Source organism: Muntiacus reevesi, chromosome 17, assembly GCF_963930625.1.
Source record: "Muntiacus reevesi chromosome 17, mMunRee1.1, whole genome shotgun sequence".
NCBI classification, from domain to species: domain Eukaryota; kingdom Metazoa; phylum Chordata; class Mammalia; order Artiodactyla; family Cervidae; genus Muntiacus; species Muntiacus reevesi.
Window position 1 is genome coordinate 45,312,969 of NC_089265.1, and position 24,145 is coordinate 45,337,113.

A 24,145-nucleotide genomic window follows, 5' to 3' on the forward strand; every position below is an offset into this window, starting at 1 on the left:
AGCCTCCAATTAAAATAAATTTTAAAAAACTTGACATTTTATTACATGTAATATATCCCCTATTGTTTTTTAAAACTTGATAATATTCTACTAAGTAAATGGATTCTAATTCACTAGACTCAATTGTTGGATATTTAGGTGACTTTCATTAAAAATAAATTAGTTGTATTTATTTTAGGAAACCAATACATCTTTTAGAAATATTTAATTGATTCCACTTTTACAGTAACAGCGAGACATTTTTTTTTCCTGAGGTTTGTGTGTATGTATTCAGATCAATAGGATGTTTCAGTATTCTGTCTGTTGGGACTGCAAGTAGGAAGTGTGGTCTGCATATCAGAAGAAAGCAACAGGGAGAAAGGGCTGATGCCTCCCAGAGGCAAGGGCAAAGCTCTCAGTTTCCTAATCTCAGGGCTTCTTAATCTGAGTTATTGGCAGGATGGTCACCCAGCTTGGTGTGCCTGGGACTGGCAGTTTCCTGCACTGTGAGACTTTCAGTGCTAAAGGAAAGAAAGTCCTCATGAATTGGTCCTCCTCCACCTTGGTAAGGAGGAGGTGAAGGAATTGAGAAGGGAATGAATCATTTCTATAAGCTACCCTTTATCATAAAGGCAGAGATTTAGGGAAAGCCTGCTCATGCATGGCAATGTGAAACCCTGATACTTTATGAAGGAGCCAAAATAGATATTTATCTCAAGTTACTTCTCTGCTCCCCCCAAAACCATTCATTCATTTAATATGTAAGAAATACCAGGCACTGTTCTAGGCATAAGACGCCTGGTTTTGTGGTACTTTTATTACTCTGTGTGTCTGTGTGTGTGTACTGGGGGAAGGGAAGCAGAAATAAATAAAAAAGCATAAAATAAATGAAATTAGCTATGATAAATGCAATAGCAGAAACAACTTAATGCAATAGAAACTGCGAGGGATAGGGTTGTGCTATTAGCTTGGTGTTAGAGGTAGATTACTCCAAAGAGCTGACATTTGAGGCAAACCAGTGACGAGAAGGGGCTTCCCTGGTGGCTCAGTGGTAAAGAATTTGCCTGCCAATGCAGGAGTCTTGGGTTTGATCCCTTGGTCAGGAAGATCCCTGAAGAAGGAAATGGCAACCCATTCCAGTATTCTTGCCTGGAGAATCCCATGGAGAGAGGAGGCTGGTGGGTTACAGTCCATGGGCTGGCAAAAGAGTCAGACATGACTTAGTGACTACGAGGAGCCAGTCAGTATCCACAGGAGGCATTAGGGGCAGAAGGATCCACATGTGCAAATGTCCTGAGTGGAAACAAGTTGTTCTTCCTGGAGGAACTTAGGAGAGGACTTTGTGCACATGCTATAGGGGAGGACTGCTGACCTAGTCTCAGTCTTAGCAACCACCCAGTCCAAGTTCCATTTTCACAAACAAGGATGATAAGGATGCTGAGGCCCCACTTGCATGGACCATAAACTCTTGATTCCTAATTCAGCACTCTTTCCACCAAGCCATGCCACACTGCCATTTCTAGTAACTTGGCTTGCATACTTAATTTTCTCCCCCTGTACAACTGGAAGTAAATCAAAGAGATTCATTTACTTTAGGTATGAGAAAAATTGGAGTTGTTTGTGGGTGGACACAAGGGCCACCACATTGGCCTCAGGTGAAGAAAAGAACTCTGGGGTCAAGATTAACCTCCAGTGGTGGGACCCCAGCAATTCTGTAGGACATGCTTCCAGAACATCAGGTTAAGACAAATTCTGCAGCCCAGGAAATGAAAATGAAACTGGTTGGTAAGGTGAAAGAAAAGTGAAAGTTGTGTCTGACTCTTTGTGACCCCATGGACTGTAGCCCACCACGTTCCTCTGTCCATGGAATTCTTCAGGCAAGAATACTGGAGAGGGTAGCCATTTCCTTCTCCAAGGGATCTTCCCAACCCAGGATTGAACCCAGGTCTCCAGCACTGTAGGCAGATTCTTTACATTTGAGCCACCAGGAAAGCCTAGGAATACTGGAGTGGGTAGCCATTCCCTTCTCCAGATAGGCAGCCATAACAGACCTGTCGCCCTGGCACTGAACTTGTGGTTGAAAAAGTTCAGAGTTGAGCCACAAATAGCTAAGAGTTTAAAGGGCACAGAAAGCAGGTAGATGTGACTCTGGGTGTGCCAGTTAAAGAAAGATGGAGGAGAAAGCAGATGCAGGGATCAATTAAAGTTACAGGGCTGGAATCCTGAATCCTCCAGCTCCTCCCTTCATCTCCCGCCCTCTGCATGGGCGACAGCCACCAAGGGTTAAAAGAATCGCGACGTGAGCGGGGATTTTGGAAACTCAAAGAGTTAATGTATCAAAAACTAAAGCAGGGGAGGAGAGAAAGACTGGAGCCAACTCACGGGAGACAAATCCTATTGGCATCGAGGAGGCAGGAAGCCAGCCCCTGGGCGCGGCCTGCAGGGGGCAGGCGATCGCGCGGGGAAGCGGGGGCAGGACGAGGCCGGAGCGGCTGCCGGCTCGGTAGCTGCCCGCAGCCACAGGGAGTCCTCGCCGCGCCTTCGGCCGGCGCGCCCGCCTCCGCCCGCGAACTCCGCGCTGCGCTCCGCCGCTCACATGTGTGCTGCGGGGATGCCGCCCCTGGCGCACATCTTCCGAGGGACGTTCGTCCACTCCACCTGGACCTGCCCCATGGAGGTGCTGCGGGACCGCCTCCTTGGTGTGAGCGACAGTGGCAAAGTAAGCGGGTGCGGGGTCTGGCGCACCCCGGCGGGCGGGCGGACAGGTGCGAGGAATCTCGCCCGGTGAGCCGCGGACCCCGGAGTTAGCTCGGCGTGGAGTTGAACTTAAGGGTTTGGCTCTTTCCGGGGGAGCCCAGGCGCTGGGTTCGTGGGCTGGACTGGAAAGAAAGTGTTCCCAGGTGCTGGGAGATGTAGAGTGCGATTGGTTCCACAGCCGTGCAGGCTTCGGTGGAAGGGGGAGCGAGGCTGTACCCTCTCAAATCTTGAGATCATTAATAAACTAGCACCTCGCTTCATTCATTCTCAGGCTCCTGGCATAGTGCCTAGCACCGCCTAGGCGCTCCGTAAATTTGATTGAATTTATTGTGAACGAAATAATAGAAGGGTCATTTGATCAGTGTTGCTGAGCCCTTTCAGTGCATTCGAATAAGTTAAGAACTGATTTCATTCACCTGATTATTCAGCAAAAACATATTGATACTAATGATCCAGACTAGACAACTTGTAATACTAGAAAGGATAGTCCGAGAGAAATTTACCGCCTCACCGCCCCCTCCCCCCACCCCCAGCCATTTGCATCAAAACAAGCAGTTCCATTTTAAGGTTCAAAATGTCTTCTGTGAGTGTATCTTTCGCACTTCTGTTTCCAAAAATCAGGATTTCTACAAAGACGTAGGTAACTTGAGTGTTCCATACACAGCAGTGTTAACATTGGCAGTGGCCTGGCACGTTTCAGAGGAAGCCATTCCGTTTTTAGGAGAAAAATTAAAGATAGAGATGGGATATTTTTGAGCTTTTCCCCAGCTACCGGTTTAGTTAGCAAAAGTACACATATTTGTGACTTGTCAGCTTGAAGATGCTATTCCTGACTAAGGATGCTTCCTAGTCAGTGACAGTTTTGAGTCATGACTTTTACATTTGGGGATAACTAAACCCTGTTTTCTTATGGTGCTTAAAAATCTATACTCTATATATTCAGGGAGCCTGCTGTTGTGTTTCCAAGGTGATGAGACTCAGAGCTCCTCCAATTGGGAAGACTCCAGTAAAGCCCATGGCTAATGAATTGTTGCCTTGGGTACTTGACCCTCAAGTTTCAGGGACCCCTTAGGCTTGGGGCAAGTCCCCAGAAACAAAGGAAGAGAGACTGCTAAACTAAGGAAAGATGAGAGGTATTTGCTTAATCACAAGAAGCTGTTCAACAATTAGGTTTCTTTTACAATCTGCATTTCCATTTCCAAAATTTGAAATGGTAGGATAGCAGGTGAGAGAATTGGCTAGTGGATTGCCTTTAATCAGTGGTAAGGAGGAAGAAAAGGAAGTACTTTATCTAAAAAATTTACCTTTCCTGGGGGTTGTACAGAAGAATAAAAGAGTGTCCTGAACATGCAATTAGTAGTTGAGTCAGGGAGTCTATTTGTAACTAAGGAGCATACTGAAGTTATAAATTTAGAAAAACGCCATTCCCCCACAAGATAAAATTAACTAGGAATTGCATACAAAGGTAAGTTAATCAAGTGGATTAGATTTACAGTATAAAATGCACTAATCGACCAATTGGTAACTGTTTATCCCTCTCCTCTAAGTGCAAGTAGTTGATTCCTGATTGTAAAGCGTGGACTTGTCATGTATATATTAAGACTTGATTTCCCTAATTTTGAAAGTGGGACTGCCTGGTCTTTAGACTTGCTGGGATAAATATATTATTCATTAAGAAGTTTTCAAGGTTCTTACAGAAAATTGTATCCCCACAAAGTAAATAAATATGCAGAATCATCTTGATCTTTGCATTTTTACTGAGCACTCAAAGCTGTTTCCAAACCTTGGGATGAATCAGAAACATCTGGGGTGTTTGTTAAAATGCCATTTCCTGGGTATCATCTTCCAGAGAATCTGAATCTGTAGATCTGGAGTAAGTCCTTGGAAGTGGCATTCACAAAAATCCCAGGAGATTCAGGCGTGGGTAGTAGATGGATTGCATGTTGGGTAACCTCAGTATATAGGTTGCATGATGGAACTAGTTGTGGGGGGTCTTGGGTGCTCAGTTCTTCATTTCAAGCCCTGGGCTTGTGTAGCATCTCAGAGAGAGGGGACATGATTTCCCCTGTCTTCCTTCTCCCTTCTACACCTAATCTTTCATTTTATTAACTTCATTTAGGCCCAGAGAATGATAATGACTAGCTTTTTAAATTCATCAATTAAAACTCATTCAAAATTAAGTTAATTTAAAAAAAATTCTCTAGTCAACAATTTAGTATTAGGCATTTTGAATTGAGTTAGTTTTTCTACTTAAGTAGCATGTAGCATTTTGAAAGAGAAACTCCAGCATGTGTAATTCATTTGCAGATAGGTAATTGTGAGACACTGTGTGCTCACATATTACTAAATTGTTTAATTCTTCCCACTGGGTCAGGTTGACTGTAAAGATAGGTAAAAGATGTCATGGGTCTTTAAAGCACATTTACCTGAAAGCAAGAGCGAGGAAGAGAATTGTTTTAGAGGTAGTATCTTGGGGTAGTAGGAGTAGATCATATGAAGACCTGAGTTCAAGTCAGGTCTCTACCACCTACCTGCTCAAAGCCCATGGGTGAGACATTTAACCTCTCTGAGCCCCAGTTTCTGCATTTGTAGAATGAGATTTACTTTTGCTAAATATTAAATGAGATAATGTATGAAAATGCCTGTCACTTATTGGATACTCAACACATACCATGTTCATTTTGTCCTCTTACTTCCCTCCGCGCCTAGCAAATCCTTAACCTCTTGCTCACTGTAGTGTTTTTGCATATCTCCACATGGTGGTATTCATGCAGGTGAACGGGTGGCGAAGGAAGCTCGGCCCAAGGTGAATTGTGTGGGATGTGGGAGGTCACTGGACCTCTGGTGTGCAGCCTCACTGCTCATGCCACTGACCCTCTGGGAAGAACGATCTAAAGAGCATTTGCTGCCAGGTTCCCTAGTACATTACTTCCAGTATCTCTTTTATTCTTCAATGTGATTATTTCCTCTTAAAGTTGGGAAAGTTGAGGCTTGAGAAGTCATGCATCCAGAAATGGGTTTTGAATTAACATGACCAAAGCCCACATTCTCTTTACTAGAGTAGCCCACCTCTCTGAGGCAGTCACTGACCTCAAAGAACATGCACTGTTGGCAAGGAAGCTTAGACTTGTACTTATTGTAAAAGTGGACTGCTTCCTGAGCGAAAGACTAGGCTCACTGCTGGAAATACACTGATGAATGAAATATGCAAACTCTGCCCTGCCCTTGTATGACTGATCATTTAGTGATTAACAAGATCTGCTATTGACCTGTCAGAACTTGAGCTAATCTGAAGGTGGGGTTATCTAAGATCATGGCATCAGGTCCCATCACTTCATAGCAAATAGATGGGGAAACAGTGGAGACAATGGCTGACTTTTTATTTTTCTGGGCTCCAAAATCACTGCAGATGGTGACTGCAGCCATGAAATTAAAAGACGCTTACTTCTTGGAAGGAAAGTTATGACCAACTTAGACAGAATATTAAAAAGCAGAGACATTACTTTGTCCACAAAGGTCCGTGTAGTCAAGGCTATGGTTTTTCCAGTGGTCAAGTATGGATGTGAGAGTTGGACTATAAAGAAAGCTGAGTGCAGAAGAATTGATGATTTTGAACTGTGGCATTGGAGAAGACTCTTGAGAGTCTCTTGGACTGCAAGGAGATCCAACCAGTCCATCCTAAAGGAGATCAGTCCTGGGTGTTCATTGGAAGGACTGATGCTGCAGCTGAAACTCCAATACTTTGGCCACCTCATATGAAGAGCTGACTCATTTGAAAATACCCTGATGCTGGGAAAGATTGAAGGCAGGAGGAGAAGGGGACGACAGAGGATGAGATGGCTGGATGTCATCACTGACTCAATGGACATGGGTTTGGGTGAACTCCGGGAGTTGGTGATGGACAGGGAGACCTGGCGTGCTGTGGTTCATGGGGTCTCAAAGAGTCGAACATGACTGAGCGACTGAACTGAATTATATGCTATGTGTTTAATATTCTTAAAAACTGGATCCTATGGCCAGTGATGAAGTCACAAACAACACATTCCAACCACAGTTCACATTTTATTTCAGGATTTAGCACTTAAGGTCAAGTTCTCTGTGTTGGCAAGGTAAACAGAGAAACTGTTAGTGACTTGCTGAGTGGGATACAGCTAGGAAGGAACGGAGCTGGGATTTGAATCTAGATCTGTTTCTTCTCTAATATTTATTATTTCTCTGGATTTGATTTTAAATACCCTGGTTATCATTTCAACCATTTGAGTACTTAATTCTCTCAGCTAGCCTCCTTCCTTTCTTGGCTTTGAACTCTAGAGAGCAAAACCATGACTCATTTAGTAACCAAGTCCAGAATCTCCTACTGTGCTCCTGTTAGTCTCCTGATGCCTTCTCTGTTGAAACTGTGCCTCCTCTTTCTTGGTCTTTTCCTTCATCTTTGTTTGCTCTGTTCTTGTCATTAAAACATTCTTCAATTCTCAGTACCCGTAAAATCAAAATCTGAAAGTACTTCCAATCCATAGTCTTTCCACAACCAAAACTTCCAGAAACAATGCAAAACTGATGCTTCTTAATCTAAGGAAGGAGATACTTGTGTTTTACAGAAGAGTTGATGAGATGTTTTTTTATAGGCCAACAGAGATGGATTCAAAATGAACCTCAGATTCTTTTTATAATAATTTTCTTTAACTAGTTCATCCATTATCCTCTCACCTTTTCCACAATTGTTTCAATGTCCACATATGCATTTTTCATCAGATCTCAAAAGAGTCAGTGACTTCTGAATGTCAAAAAAACCTCTAGATTCTCTAATCTTGCACCTCAAAGAGGATCATTTCACCTTTTCAACATCTCTGTCTAGGCTTTATTTAAATGCTGTCAATGATTAATATACCTACCCATTTGGGTCCAAATAATGTTACTTTCCCCCTCATTTCTCAAATTTTAAGGGAACCTTAAAATGAGCCCTAGCAACACAATCATTGGAAAGTCCAGTATCAGTAACTTGAAGCCTTTTTCTTTCTGTAACTTTGCAAGGATTCTTGGAGACTTTTATGATCCAAGCATTCATTCCCTCCCCGATATTGATTCTGTGTTTATTATAATTTCCCAGGTGCTGTTCTTGTTCAGGGTCTATAGCTGTGAGTAAGACAAAGGTGCTGCCCATTTGGAACTTTACTACAGTTTCGAAAAGCGATGTTCCAGACATCTCATTTTTAAATGAGGGTAGCCCCTTGTCTCTATATCCATGGTGGCCATGGCTTCCCTTTGTGACCACATGATGCTATATTTGGCTTCTGATCCCAGACATCTGTCTGTTATTACTGTTCTGTCCAGGCTGGGAAAGCCTTTCCCTAAGGTTAGCTCAGTGGAAACCACATGCATGAGCTATGTTTGTTCTAGAACAACTCATGCAGATTGCTGTGGTCACACTGGCTTTCATATTTAGGTTCCCCTATAGAGAGGAGAACAATGTGTCATTCTTTTCTGGTGTATCCCAGGCACTAAGGAAACAAAATACAAGGTAAATTTTCAGCTTTACAATACTAACTTAAAAAAAAGTATTTATTTTAATTGGAGGCTAATTACTTTATAATATTGTGGTGGTTTTTGTGATACTTTTTAAATGAGTTCCATGGTATATTTAAATTATGATTTAAAAAGTTTGATCCATAAAATGTAAGTAGCACATTTCTTATATTAAGCAGTTTTGCACTAAAATATTATGGCCCCCCAATGTGAAGAGCCAACTCATTGGAAAAGACCTTGATGCTGTGAAAGGTTGAAAGCAAAAGGAGAAAGGGGTGACAGAGGATTAGATGGTTGGATGGCATCATTGACTCAATGGACATGAGTTTGAGCAAACTCCAGGGGACAGTGAAGGACAGGGAAGCTTGGCTGCAGTTCATGGGGTCACAAGGAGCTGGACATGACTTAGTGACTGAAAAACAGCAACATGAATAAAAAGGAAATAAATTTTGTAAGTCATCTTCTTTAACGCATTGGGCTTCTAGCCCATGATGCTGGGTTGCAAACTCATAGACAGGAGGTACAATGATGGTGTTAATGCTCATATTAGAAAGTAAAAAGTGAAAGTGTTAGTTGCTTAGTCGTGTCTGACTCTGCGACCCCATGGACTGTAACCTGCCAGGCTCGTCTGCCCATGGAATTCTCCAGGCAAGAATACTGAAGTGAGCAGCCATTCCCTTCTCCAGGGGATCTTCCTGACCCAGGGATAGAACCCGGGTCTCCTGCATTGCAGGTGGATTCTTTATGGTCTGACCCACCAGGGAAGCCCCACTATAATAATACTGGACATTTGTTAGACACTTGTATACTAGGTTCTGTGCTCAGGCTTTTACAAAGCGTAATTCTCCTGATTACTGTATGCGATGAAACCGCTACTGATCCCTGGTTAGGTTCTTTCCTTACCTGGTTTTTATTTTCATCACTAAAGAGAAATTTCTTTTTTTAGTAGCAAACAGAAACTTTATTCATTGACCAAAGAATGGAAAAGGAGGAACTCATGCCCTGAAAGCACCACTCCCCATCACAGGCAAGAAGAGCTTTCTACAGCAAAAGGCCACAGAGGTTATGGGGTACAGGGACCTTTTATCATCCTACCTGGTGGACATAGGTGGCAGTTTTCCGGAAAGCAGCTCATGCCTCTTTTCAGCCCTTGTGTGGTCCTTCAGTGTCTGGTCAGAAGTGGGTCTAACTAGTATGGTGCAGGCAGGCAGAGATCTTGTTACTGTGAGGTGGTAATAAGCTGTAGAGAGACTTTTGTCCCAGTTTTTAAATTCAGCTAGTTTATGCCATTGCTAGCTGATTAATTAATTAATGCCATTAATTTCTTGCCATTAAGCCCTCCTATTCTAATTATGTAAAAACTAGAAGATACAGTCAGTTTTTGGTTTTCTCAAGTTTGCTATGGGGCCTCCTAAGCGGTTAAGTGGTAAAGAATCTGCCTGCAATACAGGAGACGTGGGTTCGAACCCTGGGTGGGGAAGATTCCCTGGAAAAGGAAATGGCAACCTACCTCCAGTATTCTTACCTGGAAAATCCCATGGACAGAGGAGCCTGGAGGGCTGCAGTCCATGGGGTTGCAAAGAGTTGGGTATGACTTAACAACTAAAATAACAACAACAAGGGGATTTACCAGCAGTGGTGGACTTTGCATGTGTGTGTGATCAGTTGTGTCCACCTCTTTGTGACCCCATGGACTATAGTCCATCAGGCTCTTCTGTCCATGGAATTCTCCAGGCAAGAATACCGGAATGGGTAGCCATTTCCTACTCCAGAGGATCTTTCTTGCCTAAGACAGGTACACTTTTGCTTTACAGAGACAGCTTAAGTACAGATTAAGGACCCTTGACATGCTTCCCTGGGTGACAAAACTTTTCCTTATTTTATTGACAGGGAAGCTGAGACTCAGAGTGTTAATCCTAACTCTGAAATAAATATCTAATTACTGTACATTGTGGAGGAGGACATGGCAACCCACTCTAGTATTCTTGCCTAGAGAATTCCATGGACAGAGAAGTCTGGCAGGCTACAGTCTATCGGGTTGCAGAGAGTCAGACACAACTGAGTTACTAACAAAACATACGGTGCATTGGATGACTTTGCTGTCCTAAAGCCACTGTGTAGCCCTTTGTTTTCAGATAGTCAAATGGCAAAATTATAGGAGCCTCCTGTACTTAAATTGTTAATACAAGTTTAATCTCTAAGATTAAAGGTGAAGACAGATTCTTCCCTTCTGATACATTTTTTAAGATTGAATAGTAGGGAATCCCCTAGCAGTTAGGACTTACAACTTGACTGCCGAGGGCTGGAGGCCTGGTTGGGGAACTAAGATCTCATGTTGTGTGGTGTGGCAAAAAGAAAAAAGACTGAGCAATAACTGTTGATCATCTCCCCCAAAGTCCCCAGGACATTGTTTCCTACCTTCTAAAAAGCCTCACCCTTCTCCTTTATGAAAGCATTATTTCATTGTCTTTATTACACTAACTCATTGACTCTAAAGGATAAATTAAATTTAGCTATACTCCTCATTGAGATCTGTCTTTCAAAATCTTTTGACTGTTGAAGTTGGTGCCTCTGCTTGTGACATGCTGACTTGTTTTTTATGAATTAGTTATTCATTGTTACCTGAAACCATTTCATAATAAGTACACTTCATGTTTTCTCATTCTGATTCTGCTCAGGTTGACACCACCATGAGACCTGCTTATATAGGCACAATGCTTTTTCTCTTCTCAGGCTGTTATTGGGTTTTAAAAAATTATTTTGACAGAATGAACTTTCCTTAGTAACCTCCACTTGAAAGCTCAACTATATTGATCTCAATTTATCAACCAGCTATTGATAACGTGAATTAAAAAAAAAAACTTTGAAGGCTAAACAATTATAAGGTAATTCTAATTTAAAGTGAGTCCTTTTAGATATGTATAGGAATTTTAAGAACCCAAGATTTCCCAGTAGTAAAATTTAAATGGACTGAAAAAGTGTATCATATAATCATACAGCACCCTCCACTCACCCACACCCTTGTATACATGCACACAAAACACATTTCTGGAAGGCAATATTAAAATAAAAAACCAAAATAACATTTACTTTGGTAGAGTAGGAGTGGAGAGTTGGGAATGTGAAGCAGAATTTTCATAGTCCACTTTATAACTTTCTGTATTATTAGTTTGCTGTTTTTTGTTTTACTTTTTATAACTTCCCATAAAATTTACCATTTAAAGTGTACAGTTTAGTGTCATTTATTACATTCACAGTGTTGTACAACCATCACCACCGTCTAGTTCTGAAATATGTTCATCACTCTAAAGGGAAACCCATTAACTGTGAAGCAGTCACTCTGTATTCCTTCTACTCTTTCACCTAAGAAAGTGAAGTTGCTCGGTCATGTCTGACTCTTTTTGACCCCACAGACTGTAACCTACCAGGCTCCTCTGTCCATGGAATTTTCCAGACAAGAGTTCTGGAGTGGGTTGCCATTTCCTTCTGCAGGCGATCTTTCCAAACCAGGGATTGAATCCAGGTCTCCCGCACTGTAGGCAGACACTTTACCATCTGAGCCACCAGGGAAACCTAGCAACCGCTAGTTCGCTTTCTATTTCTATAAACTTGCCTATTCTGGATATTTTATATAGATGGACACATATAATATGTGACCTTGTGCCTGGTTATTTTCACTTAGTTTATTGTTTTCAAGGTTCACCCATATTGTGGCATGTGTCAGAACATCATTCATTTTCATGGCTGAGTAACAATCCATTGTATAGATACAGTATATTATGTCTATTGCTTCATTAGTTGATGGACATTTGAATTGTTTTCACCTTTTGCCTATTGTCAACAGTGCTACCATGAACATTCATGTGGAAATTTATATATATATATGTATATATATATAAATGTTTAGTTCAGTCACTCAGTCGTGTCTGACTCTTTGCAACCCCATGAATCGCAGCACACCAGGCCTCCCTGTCCATCACCAACTGCCAGAGTCTACCCAAACCCATGTCCATTGAGTTGGTGATGCCATCCAACCATCTCACCCTCTGTCATCCCCTTCTCCTCCCACCCTCAATCTTTCCCAGCATCAGGGTCTTTTCCAGTGAGTCAGCTCTTCACATCAGGTGGCCAAAGTATTGGAGTTTCAGCTTCAACATCAGTCCTTCCAATGTACACCCAGGACTGATCTCCTTTAGGATGGACTGGTTGGATCTCCTTTCAGTCCAAGCGACTCCCAAGAGGCTTCTCCAACACCACGGTTCAAAAGCATCAATTCTTCAGTGTTCAGCTTTCTTTATAGTCCAACTCTCACATCCATACATGACCACTGGAAAAACCATAGCCTTGACTAGATGGACCTTTGTTGGCAAAGTAATGTCTCTGCTTTTTAATATGCTGTCTAGGTTGGTCATAACTTTTCTTCCAAGGAGTAAGCCATGTTAATTTCATGGCTGCAATCACCATCTGCACTGATTTTGGAGCCCCAAAAAATAAAGTCAGCCACTCTTTGCACTGTTTCCTCATCTATTTGCCGTGAAGTGATGGGACCAGATGCCATGATTTTAGTTTTCTGAATGTTGAGTTTTAAGCCAACTTTTTCACTCTTTTCTTTCACTTTCATCAAGAGGCTCTTTAGTTCTTCTTCACTTTCTGCCATAAGGGTGGTGTCATCTGCATATCTGAGGTTATTGATATTTCTCCTCACAATCTTGATTCCAGCTTGTGCTTCCTCCAGCCCAGCATTTCTCATGATGTACTCTGCATATAAGTTAAATAAGCAGGGTGACAATATACAGCCTTGACGTACTTCTTTTCATTTTGGAACCAGTCTGTTGTTCCATGTCCAGTTCTAACTGTCGCTTCCTGACCTGCATATATATATATGTGTAATTTATGTATCTGGCTGTGCCAGGTCTTGGTTGTGGCATGCTGGATCTTCAGTCTTCATTGCAGCTTCAATCTTCGGGATCATTAGTTGTGACGTGGGATAATTTTCTTTTTAGTTGCAGCATGAGAACTCTTGTTGTGATATGTGGGATCTAGTTCCCTAACCAGAGATCGAACCCCAGCCTCACTGCATTGGGAGCATGGAGTCTTAGCCACTGGACCACCAGATAAGTCCTGGCTCGTGTGCAAGTTTTTAAAACCAGTTTATTGTTGAAAGTCATTTTATGGTTCCATATTGCTTAACTGTGGGATAAACCTAGGCCTGGCCTTGCTGACTGATTGACCCACCTTTTATATTCATTATGCCTTTGTGTCTTTGTTTATATTTCTTCCTCATCTTCTAACTGCTGGTTGAATATACCTTTGGAAACTAATTTAAATGTTACTTCCTTAATGAGGGTATTGCCAACATTGCTCCCACCCTTCTGTTTGCAGAAGGCTCCTTTGTGCCTCAGTTTCTGCTTGGCAACTCTTTGTGGCTCATACTTTATTTTGTGAGTCTCAGCCTTAAAGACAGGGGCCATGATTTGATCAGTTTTATATTCATGACTCCTAGCAGCACATAGTCGGCATGCAGATGAATATTTGTTACATAAACAGTGCTTGGATTTATTTTTTTTTTTAACTGCAGGATAACCAGGTTGGAAAAGTTCACTTTAAGATCAGCAAAATATACAGCCAGCTAAAAATATCTTCCAAATAATTGTTTGAATAAGAACTCTGAGTTTTTCTAATTTGGATGCTTAATACAATGTATTTGGCCACTGGGAGCTATAATTAGTTTCCATGTCCTAGTGAGTAATTAAGGACCCTGAAGAGCAGATTCTAATTGGAACTCTGAGACCTCATAAAGTTCTCAAATGCCTTTAACTTGGACTGTGTTAAGGATCTGGAATAATGTAGATTACATAGGCCTGCTTACTCCCTTTGGTTTTATATTATGGTTTGTTAAGTGTTCACTTCTTCATAAAATGGTAATTTACTTGAAACATGGCTTGTAAATTGCCACTTATAATGTACATTCCTGGAACATGGTAGCGCCTCCATAAACATTAGCTCTTATTATCCATCTCCCGCCCCTCATAGTACTTGATGCTTTAGCCCAAAATCAGCATTCAATAAATGCTTTTGAGTAAAAGAATGCATAGAATGGGCTGCTATACTCTGTACATTATTCCTTTTGATGCCCAGATATTCCTGGCTGTGTTGACAGGAAATAGTTAATCAATCTTCTCAGCTGGTTGTAGTCAATATGTGTGAAGGTGCAACAGAAGAAGTAGCATTGTTAATGCCGTCCAATACTGGGGCAGATTTATTACTTTGTGCTCTTTGACCTGGAAGTTGTTTCCCTCCTACCCTGTGGAAGGTGGTCTTAAATAAGTCCTGTTTCTTTTTTTGAAGTGCAGAACACAAGGAGAAGCCTTTCCAGGTCCCTGGGACATGACCCTCCAGTTTCAGCAGGTGGACTCACTAGCCCTGTGGGGCTAAGTGCGCTTGGAGCTTATAACAACTGACAATGGCTGATGAAGAGCAAAGACTTAGGGGGGTTTAGGATAAAATGGTGAGCAAAGGAATTGCTGATACAGCCTTATTTTTACTCAGAGTCAATAATGAAATGAGCATGGATAAGTGTATGACCTCTACAAAGGAAAAACGCAGAGTGATATGGAGGTGTGAAGCAAGAGGACCTAGCTTATTTTGAGGAGGTGCTTCGAGATGCATCCCTAAGGAAGTGACATTTGATTGAATTTGAAGTCTAAATGGAAGTTAACTAGGCAGAGAAAACGAGGGGAAAGGCCATGTAAAGACCCAGTAAGGAACCTGTAATAGACAATAGAGTAGAAATAGATAAAGCCAGAGAGGTAAGCAGTAGCCACGTCTGTTTCTTTGTAGGCCTTTCTTTTCATCCACAGGCAATGGGAAGGCAGTGAAGACTGTTAGATAGAGGAATCTAGATCAGATTTGCATTTTAAAAATATATGAACAATCACACCTTTCAGAATGGCTATCATAAAGAGACCCCTACAAATGACAAATGTTGGCAAGGGTGTGGAGAAAAGGGAATCCTAGTACACTGTTGGTGGGAGTGTAAATTGGCGCAGCCACTGTGGGAAATAGTACGGAAGTTCCTCAGAAACCTAAAAAAGGAATTACCAGCAGTTCTACCCTTGGGTATGTAGCTGAAGAAAACGAAAACAGTAATTCAAAGAAAGGCTTGCACCCCAGTGTTCATAGCAGCATTATTTATAATAGCCAAGATATGGAAGCAACCTAAGTGTCCATCAACAGATAAATGAATAAAAAAGATATATATGTAGATATATAGAAATGAAAATAAACAAACCATATATATATGCAGAGTGGAGAACAGACTAGAGTAGGCCATGATTAGTGTCTGTAGGAGACAAGTTGGAGGGTAATTGCAGTGAACTGTGAAAGAGACAGGTAGGTGGTAGTAGAGTTGGAGAGAAGTGGGTGCATCTGTGAGACAATAAAGATTCAAAAAACTCAATGAGATTGGGTGACATGTTAGATATGGATTGTGGGGGACAAGCTTCCCCTAGATTTCAGACTTACATAACTGGATGGATATGGTGGACATCGCTGAGTTAGGGAACAGAGAAAAGTCAGATCCTGAGGTCTCTTCTGGTCATACTCTGTTAAGGTGCCCTTGTGACATCTACATGGATATGTTAAGTAGGTATTGACTTGCAAGTCTGGAGCTTGGAAGAGATTTTTGAGTAGGAGATGATGGAGTAAAGATTGAGAACAGGAAGTAGATGAACTCCAATGGTTGAGCTGGAGTGAAAGAGAGTGAGTCAGAGAAAAACACAAGAAGGTGATATCATAGAAGGCAAAGGATGGGGATATTTCAAGATGGAGGGGAGTAGAACAAATGTGACATGTTTCTGAGAAGGAGGAGTGGGATGATACTGGAAAAATATTCAGTGGATTTAGCAGCCTGAAATTATTGTTGAACTTAGGAAGACTTATTTTGGTGCAGAGAGAGGGTGGCAAACAGCTTGCTTTGGGTTTTGGAATGAATGAAAGATAAGGAAATACAGATAGTGATCATAGACAACTCTTTTGAGATAATAAATATGTAATATTTTTATTTATCATAAAGTGCTCCCAATAGTAATAAAATACAGATAAGTTACATGTGTTTTATTCCCCCAGTTAAGTTATTTGAGAGCTTCTCTACAAATGTTTGTGGTTATAAAAGGTACATAAGCATTCTTATATTGCCCACGTACAAATATTGAATTTGAGTGGATGCCAAAGCATTGGCAAACATATGGTGCCAGAGTTTAGAAGTAGTTGTGCTTAGTCGCTCAGATGTATCTGACTCTTTGTGACCCCCATGGGCTGTAGCCTGCCAAGTTCTCCTTAGAAGTGGTTACAGCTTTCCTAATAATCATTTTACAACCTTATTTCAGAAAAAGTAATTTAACACCTCAGTGTCACTGGACCTCTTGATATTTAGTCAGTATTTTTGTTTTAAAATGTGGGATGCCACTAGTAAAGGCATTTTCATTTTCTTAGGATCCAGCATGAAGGCATAATTTTTCTATAAATTTAAGATTATTTTGAAGTTAAACAAAAGCAGGTGAGACAATAGAAATATATGTTTCCTGTGTTTAAAATGCACTTTGATCCTTGGGAAGCATTTTTGGACTTCTGCCTTCTCTAAGGCAATTAAGAAAACCTCATCCCCGCCCTGTCTACCAGGTGATGACTGTGCAGGGAAGATTTAATCCAGATGAGGAAAAACAACATATAAATGACTCAGCATTCAGAAAACTAAGATCATGGCATCTGGTCCCTTCACTTCATGGCAAATAGGTGGGGAAACAGTGGCAGACTTTATTTTCTTGGGCTCTAAAATCACTGCAGATGGTGACTACAGCCATGAAATTAAAAGATGCTTGCTCCTGGAAGAAAAGCTATGACCAACCTAGACAGCATGTTAAAAGCAGAGACATTGCTTTGCTGACAATGGTCCGTCTAGTCAAAGCTGTGGGTTTTCCAGTAGTCATGTATATATGTGAGAGTTGGACTATAAAGAAAGCTGAGTGCCAAAGAATTGATACGTTTGAACTGTGGTGTTGAAGACTCTTGAGAGTTCCTTGGGCTGCAAGGAGATCCAACCAGTTCATCCTAAAGAAAATCAGTCCTGAATATTCATTGGAAGGACTGATGCTAAAGCTGAAGTTCTAATACTTTGGCTGCCTGATGCAAAGAACTGACTCCTTGGAAAAACCCTGATGCTGGGAAAGATTGAAGGCACAAGGAGAAGGGGATGACAGAGGGTGAGATGGTTTGATGGCATCACCTACTTGATGGAGTTTGAGCAAGCTCCAGAAGTTGGTGATGGACAAGGAAGCCTGGAGTGCTGCAGTCCATGGGTTCGTAAAGAGTAGGACACAACTGAGGACTGAACTGAACTGAAATGACTGACATTAGTAAGAAAAACTTATGTGTATGAATGGAAGCCTGAATAATCATCCTTTTTTTCTTTCTCTGTCCAGACAATCAAGTAGGAAGAAGAAAAACAAGACTTATGCTAGATTTTTGGCAACTGAAATTAGAATAAGGAAAACTATCTGTGTAATCTAGACAGGACTGAATTCTTCAAAATATGCCAAATCATTGTAGACAGAGAAGACAGGGGAAAATATATGGAAAGGGAATAATGTGATAATTAGGACAATAAAACTACATCGATTTACATTTTTCATGTCTTTGGGCTTCTCTATCTTTCTGTCTACACCCTAAATCCCCCAACTTATAACTTACCCATCACCTGCTCCAAAAAACAACCTGCTTTTTCTAGTTCTTAATGATTTTTCCTTTCTCTGAGTTTTCACAGCTCAGTTCATACTGCTAATTTGGTTCTTAGAAACATGCCTCTGTGCATTGTTCTTAGTTCCTATCTGCACATAAATTTTATTTCCTCAGCCAGAAGATAAACTCTCAAAAGGTGAGAATTATTTCTTGTGCATTTATCTGAATACTTAACAGTTTGATGGGTATATGATGTATATTTAAGCAATGTGTTGCCTTGAGTGGTTACCAGGTAATATGCATTACTGGACATGACAAAAGGTAGGCCAAGAAGTATACTTCACACAGCTTCCTGCCAAATCTTGGCATTTTTCTTCCTAACCTTTATACCTAGTGATTTGTTTGCCATACACACTATTACAGGCCCTTGGTAAGCACAGATGACTTTCTCGGATGAACTTGGAATATATTTGTAATTTACTGGAGGTGTATGTCTGAATTTCTAAAGCATGGTGGTGTGCTGGCCAGTTATCACTTAATCAACCATTGAGCCCATCTTGTCCTTCAGCATCAACATCTCAATGCAGTTTTTTGCCCTTTTTGTATATGCAGTAACTCTCAGGAAGAAGTTGGAAAAAGAGCCCACACTTAGCATATTTATAAAGTGTTTCAGTGTTCTTCATAGCAGTATTATTTATGATAGCCATGATATGGAAATAACCTATATGCCCATCCACAGATGAATGTATAAAGAAGATGTGCTAAAAATATATACAGTGGAATATTACTTAGTGATAAAAGAATGAAATCTTGCCATTTGCAACAGCATGGATGGGCCTGTAGGGTATTATGCTTAGTGAAATAAGTCAAAGAAAGATGAATACTGTATGCTTTCGCTCATATATGAAATCTGAAAAAGCAAAACAAACATAACAAAACAGAAACAGACTTATAGATATGAAAACAAACTAGTGGTTGCCAGAATAAAGGGAGTGAAGAGAAGGCTGGAATAGATAAAGAGGATTAAGAGGTATAAACTACCAGTTATAAGATAAATAAGTCACATGTGATGTGATGTGTAGCACAGGGAATATAGTCAGTATGTTATATTAACTTTGTATGGTGCATAATCTATAAAAACATTGAATCACTATGTTGTACCCTGGAAACTAATATAATATTGCAAGTCATCTTATTTCAACTACTAAAAAATGATAAACAAGTGAAGATGTATTGCTTTCAAATGAGTTTCTTTTTACTAGTGTTGCTGCTGCCCCAGACTATTAATTCCTTGAGGGCAGGGATTTATGGTTTGTTCGTATCACGTTCCCCAGGCTGGACACATCATCTGGTAGATAGGATGTGCTTAGCAAATATTGAGGAATGGATAAGTAAGAAAATGATTAATTTCTGAAAAAGGTAAAAGATTGTGCAGCGTATATTGTGTGCCAGGCACTAGTCTGAACCTTTACATGTACTAACTCATTTAATCATTACAATTCTGTTAATTAAGTACCATTATATCTCCATTTTGCAGATGAGGAAACTGAGTCTCCAACAGTTTGAGAGCCTTGTTCAAGGTCACATAGCTGGAAACTGATGGAATTAGGGCATATGATGTGAATCTATATGGTCTGGTTCTAAGATCTCTACTTTCAGCTGTTCTGATTTGGGAGAAATTAAATGCTGAACTGGTACCAGTACCAGGGCTTCCCTGGTGGCTCGGTTGGTAAAGAATCTGCCTGTGATGCAGGAGACCTGGGTTCAATCCTAGGTCAGGAAGATCCCATTGAACAGGAAATGACTACCCACTTCAGTATTCTTGCCTGGGAAAGCCCACGGAGAAAGGAGCCTGGTAGGCTGCAGTCCATGCAGTCACAAGAGTCAGACATGACTCAGCACCTAAACCACCACTGGCGCTCAGATGGTTGGGGGTACATGAAAACTTTAGGATATATGCACTAGTCTCTCATATAATTTTTGTCTGCTTTGGCTTTTTGTTTACCAAAGAGAACTCCTAAGGCCTTTGGCAGTTTGTCAGTAAACCTTCTTAAGCAATTATGTGTCCTTCCAAGATTACTAATTTGCCAATTCTTACTAAATTAAAAGATGCTTACTCCTTGGAAGGAAAGTTATGACCAACCTAGATAGCATATTAAAAAGCAGAGACATTACTTTGCCCACAAAGGTCCATCTAGTTGAGGCTATGGTTTTTCCAGTGGTCATGTATGGATGTGAGAGTTGGACTGTGAAGAAAGCTGAGCACCAAAGAATTGATACTTTTGAACTGTGGTGTTGGAGAAGACTCTTGAGAGTCCCTTGGACTGCAAGGCGATCCACCTAGTCTTTCCTAAAGGAGATCAGTCCTGGGTGTTTATTGGAAGGAATGATGCTCAAGCTGAAACTCCAATACTTTGGCCACTTCACACAGAGAGTTGACTCGTTGGAAAAGACCCTGATGCTGGGAGGGATTGGGGGCAGGAGGAGAAGGGAACGACAGAGGATGAGATGTCTGGATGGCATCACCGACTCGATGGACATGAGTTTGGGTAAACTCTGGGAGTTGGGACAGGGAGGCCTGGTGTGCTGCAATTCATGGGGTCGCAAAGAGATGGACACGACTGAGCGACTGAACTGAGCTGAACTCAATTCTTACTCAACTCAGTTTTTACTCAGGTAAGATTACTAATTTGCCAATTCTTACTCGACAACACAAGAGAAGACTCTACACATGGACATCGCCAGATTGTCAATACTGAAATCAGATTGATTATATTCTTTGCAACCAAAGATGGAGCTCTATACAGTTGGCAAAAACAAGACCAGGGGCTCAGATCATGAACTCCTTATTGCAAAATTAAGACCTTAACTGAAGAAAGTAGGGAAAACCACTAGACCATTGGGATATGACCTAAATCAAATCCCTTATGATTATACAATGGAAGTGACAAATAGATTCAAGGGATTAGATATGATAGAGTACCTGAAGAACTATGGACAGAGGTTCATGACATTGTATAGGAGGCAGGGAACAAGACCATCCCCAAGAAAAAGAAATGCAAAAAGGCAAAATGGTTGTCTGAGGAAGCCTTATAAATAGCTGAGAAAAGAAGCTAACGGCAAAGGAGAAAAGGAAAGATATACCCATTTGAATGCAGAGTTCCAAAGAATAGCAGGGAGAGATAAGAAAGCCTTCCTCAGCAATCAATGCAAAGGAATAGAGGAAAACAATAGAATGGGAAATACTAGAGATCTCTTCAAGAAAATTAGAGATAACAAGGGAACATTTCATGCAAAGAGGGGCACAAAATAAAGGACAGAAATGGTATGGACCTAACAGAAGCAGAAGATATTAAGAAGAGGTGGCAAGAATACACAGAACTATACAAAAAGATCTTCATGACCCAGATAACCATGATGGGTTGATCACTGACCTATAGCCAGACATCCTGAAATGTGAAGTTAAGTGGGCCTTAGGAAGCACCACTACGAACAAAGCTAGTGGAGGTAATGGAATTCCAGTTGAGCTATTTCAAATCCTAAAAGATGATGCTCTTTAAGTGCTACAGTCATTATGTCAGAAAATTTGGAAAAGTCAGCAGTGGCTACAAGACTGGAAAAGATCAGTTTTCATTCCAATCCCACATAAAGGCAATGCCAAAGAATGCTTAAACTGTTGCATAATTGCACTCATCTCACACACTAGCAAAATAATGCTCAAAATTCTCCAAGCCAGGCTTCAACAGTATGTGAACCATGAACTTCCAGATGTTCAAGCTGGTTTTGAAAAGGCAGAGGAACCAGAGATCAAATTGCTGAAAAGCAAGAGAGTTCCAGAAAAACATCTATTTCTGCTTTATTGGCTATGCCAAAGCCTTTGACTGTGTGGATCACAACAAACCGTGGAACATTCTTAAAGAAATGGGAATACTAGATCTCCTTGCCTACCTCCTGAGAAATGTGTATGCAGGTCAAGAAGCAACAGTTAGAACTGGACATGGAACAACAGACTGGTTCCAAATTGAAAAAGGAGTACGTCAAGGCTGTATATTGTCACCCTGCTTATTTAACTTATATGTAGAGTACATCATGAGAAATGCTGGGTTGGATGAAGCACAAGCTGGAATCAAGACTGCCGGAAGAAATATCAATAACCTCAGATATGCCGATGACACCACCCTTATGGCAGAAAGGAAGAACTAAAGAGCCTCTTGATGAAAGTGAAAGAGGAGAGTGAAAAAGTTGGCTTAAAAGTCAACATTCAGAAAACTAAGATCATGGCATCTGGTCCCATCACTTCATGGCAAATAGATGGGGAAACAATGCAAATAGTGACAGACTTTATTTTTGAGGGCTCCAAAATCACTGCAGATTTTGAAATTAAAAGATGCTTGCTCCTTGGAAGAAAAGCTATGACCAACCTAAACAGCATATTAAAAAGCAGAAACATTCGTTTGCCAACAAAGGTCCATCTAGTCAAAGCTATGGTTTTTCGCAATAGTCATGTGTGGATGTGAGAGTTGGACTATAAAGGAGGCTGAGTGCTGAAGAACTGATTCTTTTGAACTGTTGTGTTGCAGAAGATGCTTGAGAGTCCCTTGTACTGCAAGGAGATCAAACTAGTCCATCCTTAAGGAAATCAGTCCTGAATATTCATTGGAATGACTGATGCTGAAGTTGAAACTCCAATACTCTGGCCCTCTGATGTGAAAAACTGACTCATTAGAAAAAACTCTAGTGCTGGGAAGGATTGAAGGCAGAAGGAGAAGGGAATGACAGAGGATGAGATGGTTGGGTGGTATCACTTGATGGACATGTGTTTGAGCAAGCTCCGCGAGATGATGATGGACAGGGAAGCCTGGTGTGCTGCAGTCCATGGGCTTGCAAAGAGTCAGGCATGACTGAGTGACTGAACTGAACTGCCTCAAGTTTTCAGAGACATTGTTATGCTGCTCCATGTCTCAGCTTTGGAACTAGGGGAGTAGACATTGACTTTGGGAGTGGGAAAAACTAAGCCCGAGTCCGTGCATAGCTGCCATTCTCATCCAGGAGAGGGATTTGCAAGACCAGTAGCTGGGCTTGTTCTGAATTTCTTTTATTAGCTTCAAGAGTTAGGTTTGTTGAGCTAATAAGCAGGCAGTTCAATGAAGTTCACAATATGTTAACCATGTGAAACTTAATGTCAGGTATATTTAGAGCTACCACAGAGAACAGAGGCAAGTGAGGGAATATCAGTCACATGGAACATTTCTGATTGGACTCAGATTTTATTTTTTACATCTACTCTTTTGGACCTAGAGCTGCAATTTGACTTCCTTTGGCTGCTCTGAATGTATATTCTCTAGATGGCCACCCTGATTTCTTTACATTTTTGTATCGACTTTTAAATAGGCTTTGTAAATCAGATCTTGGACTAATTGTCCTGATGTAACTAATTTAAAGATCTCCTCCCAGTCACAGATAGAAAGTCTTGGGAGTTCTGTTTGGCAGAAACATATGGAACCAAAATTTTGCTTTTCTTCTTTCATCCAACTCTATATGTAGTCAATCTGATTAAAACAAAAACCCAGAAAAACACGTCAGGCTAGTGACCTCACACTGGAATTAGAAACTGTGAAACACTTGATTTTCCAGGGGCACTAGGAAGGTCTTTGTTTGTAATGTGATAGAAGAGAAACTGAAACAAAGAGGTTTTCAATTTTACCACATATGATAGAAAAAAGTAGTCATGTAAAAAGGGTATCTTCTAGCTCTGAGAACAGGTGAAGGTCTCTGAACTTCCAGTAAAAACTGCTCTTGTTGCTTCATACAGCTGTATCTCAGTGACCAAATGGGATGAAGAGAAATGAATTGTGATTTAAACAAGCAGAATGAAAACATTAAGAAATATGACATCAAATAGCATTCTCTGGTTTCCATAAAAATACAATGGAAAAGTTGTATTAGACCCACAGGTCTGACTAGTGAATGCTATGCTCATGAAAACACGTAATTATCCCTGTGCTCTTGTTATGAACCAATTGCAGTAGCTTGGGTGGTTGCTGCTACTGCTGCTAAGTCGCTTCAGTCATGTTCGACTCTGTGTGACCCCAGAGATGGCAGCCCAGCCCACCAGGCTTCCCCATCCCTGGGATTCTCCAGGCAAGAACAC

The 24,145-nt window shown here is 41.0% G+C and overlaps 1 protein-coding gene across 1 annotated transcript in view; it reads left to right on the forward strand.

The window, feature by feature from the left end:
* Window positions 1–2,575: 2,575 nt before the first annotated feature.
* Window positions 2,576–24,145, forward strand: part of GDA (guanine deaminase) — a 95,045-nt gene continuing 73,475 nt past the window's right edge. Inside the window, exon 1 of the mRNA XM_065908151.1 lies at window positions 2,576–2,698. Within this exon, the coding sequence (XP_065764223.1) occupies window positions 2,576–2,698 (123 nt within the window). The remainder of the gene's footprint in view (window positions 2,699–24,145) is intronic.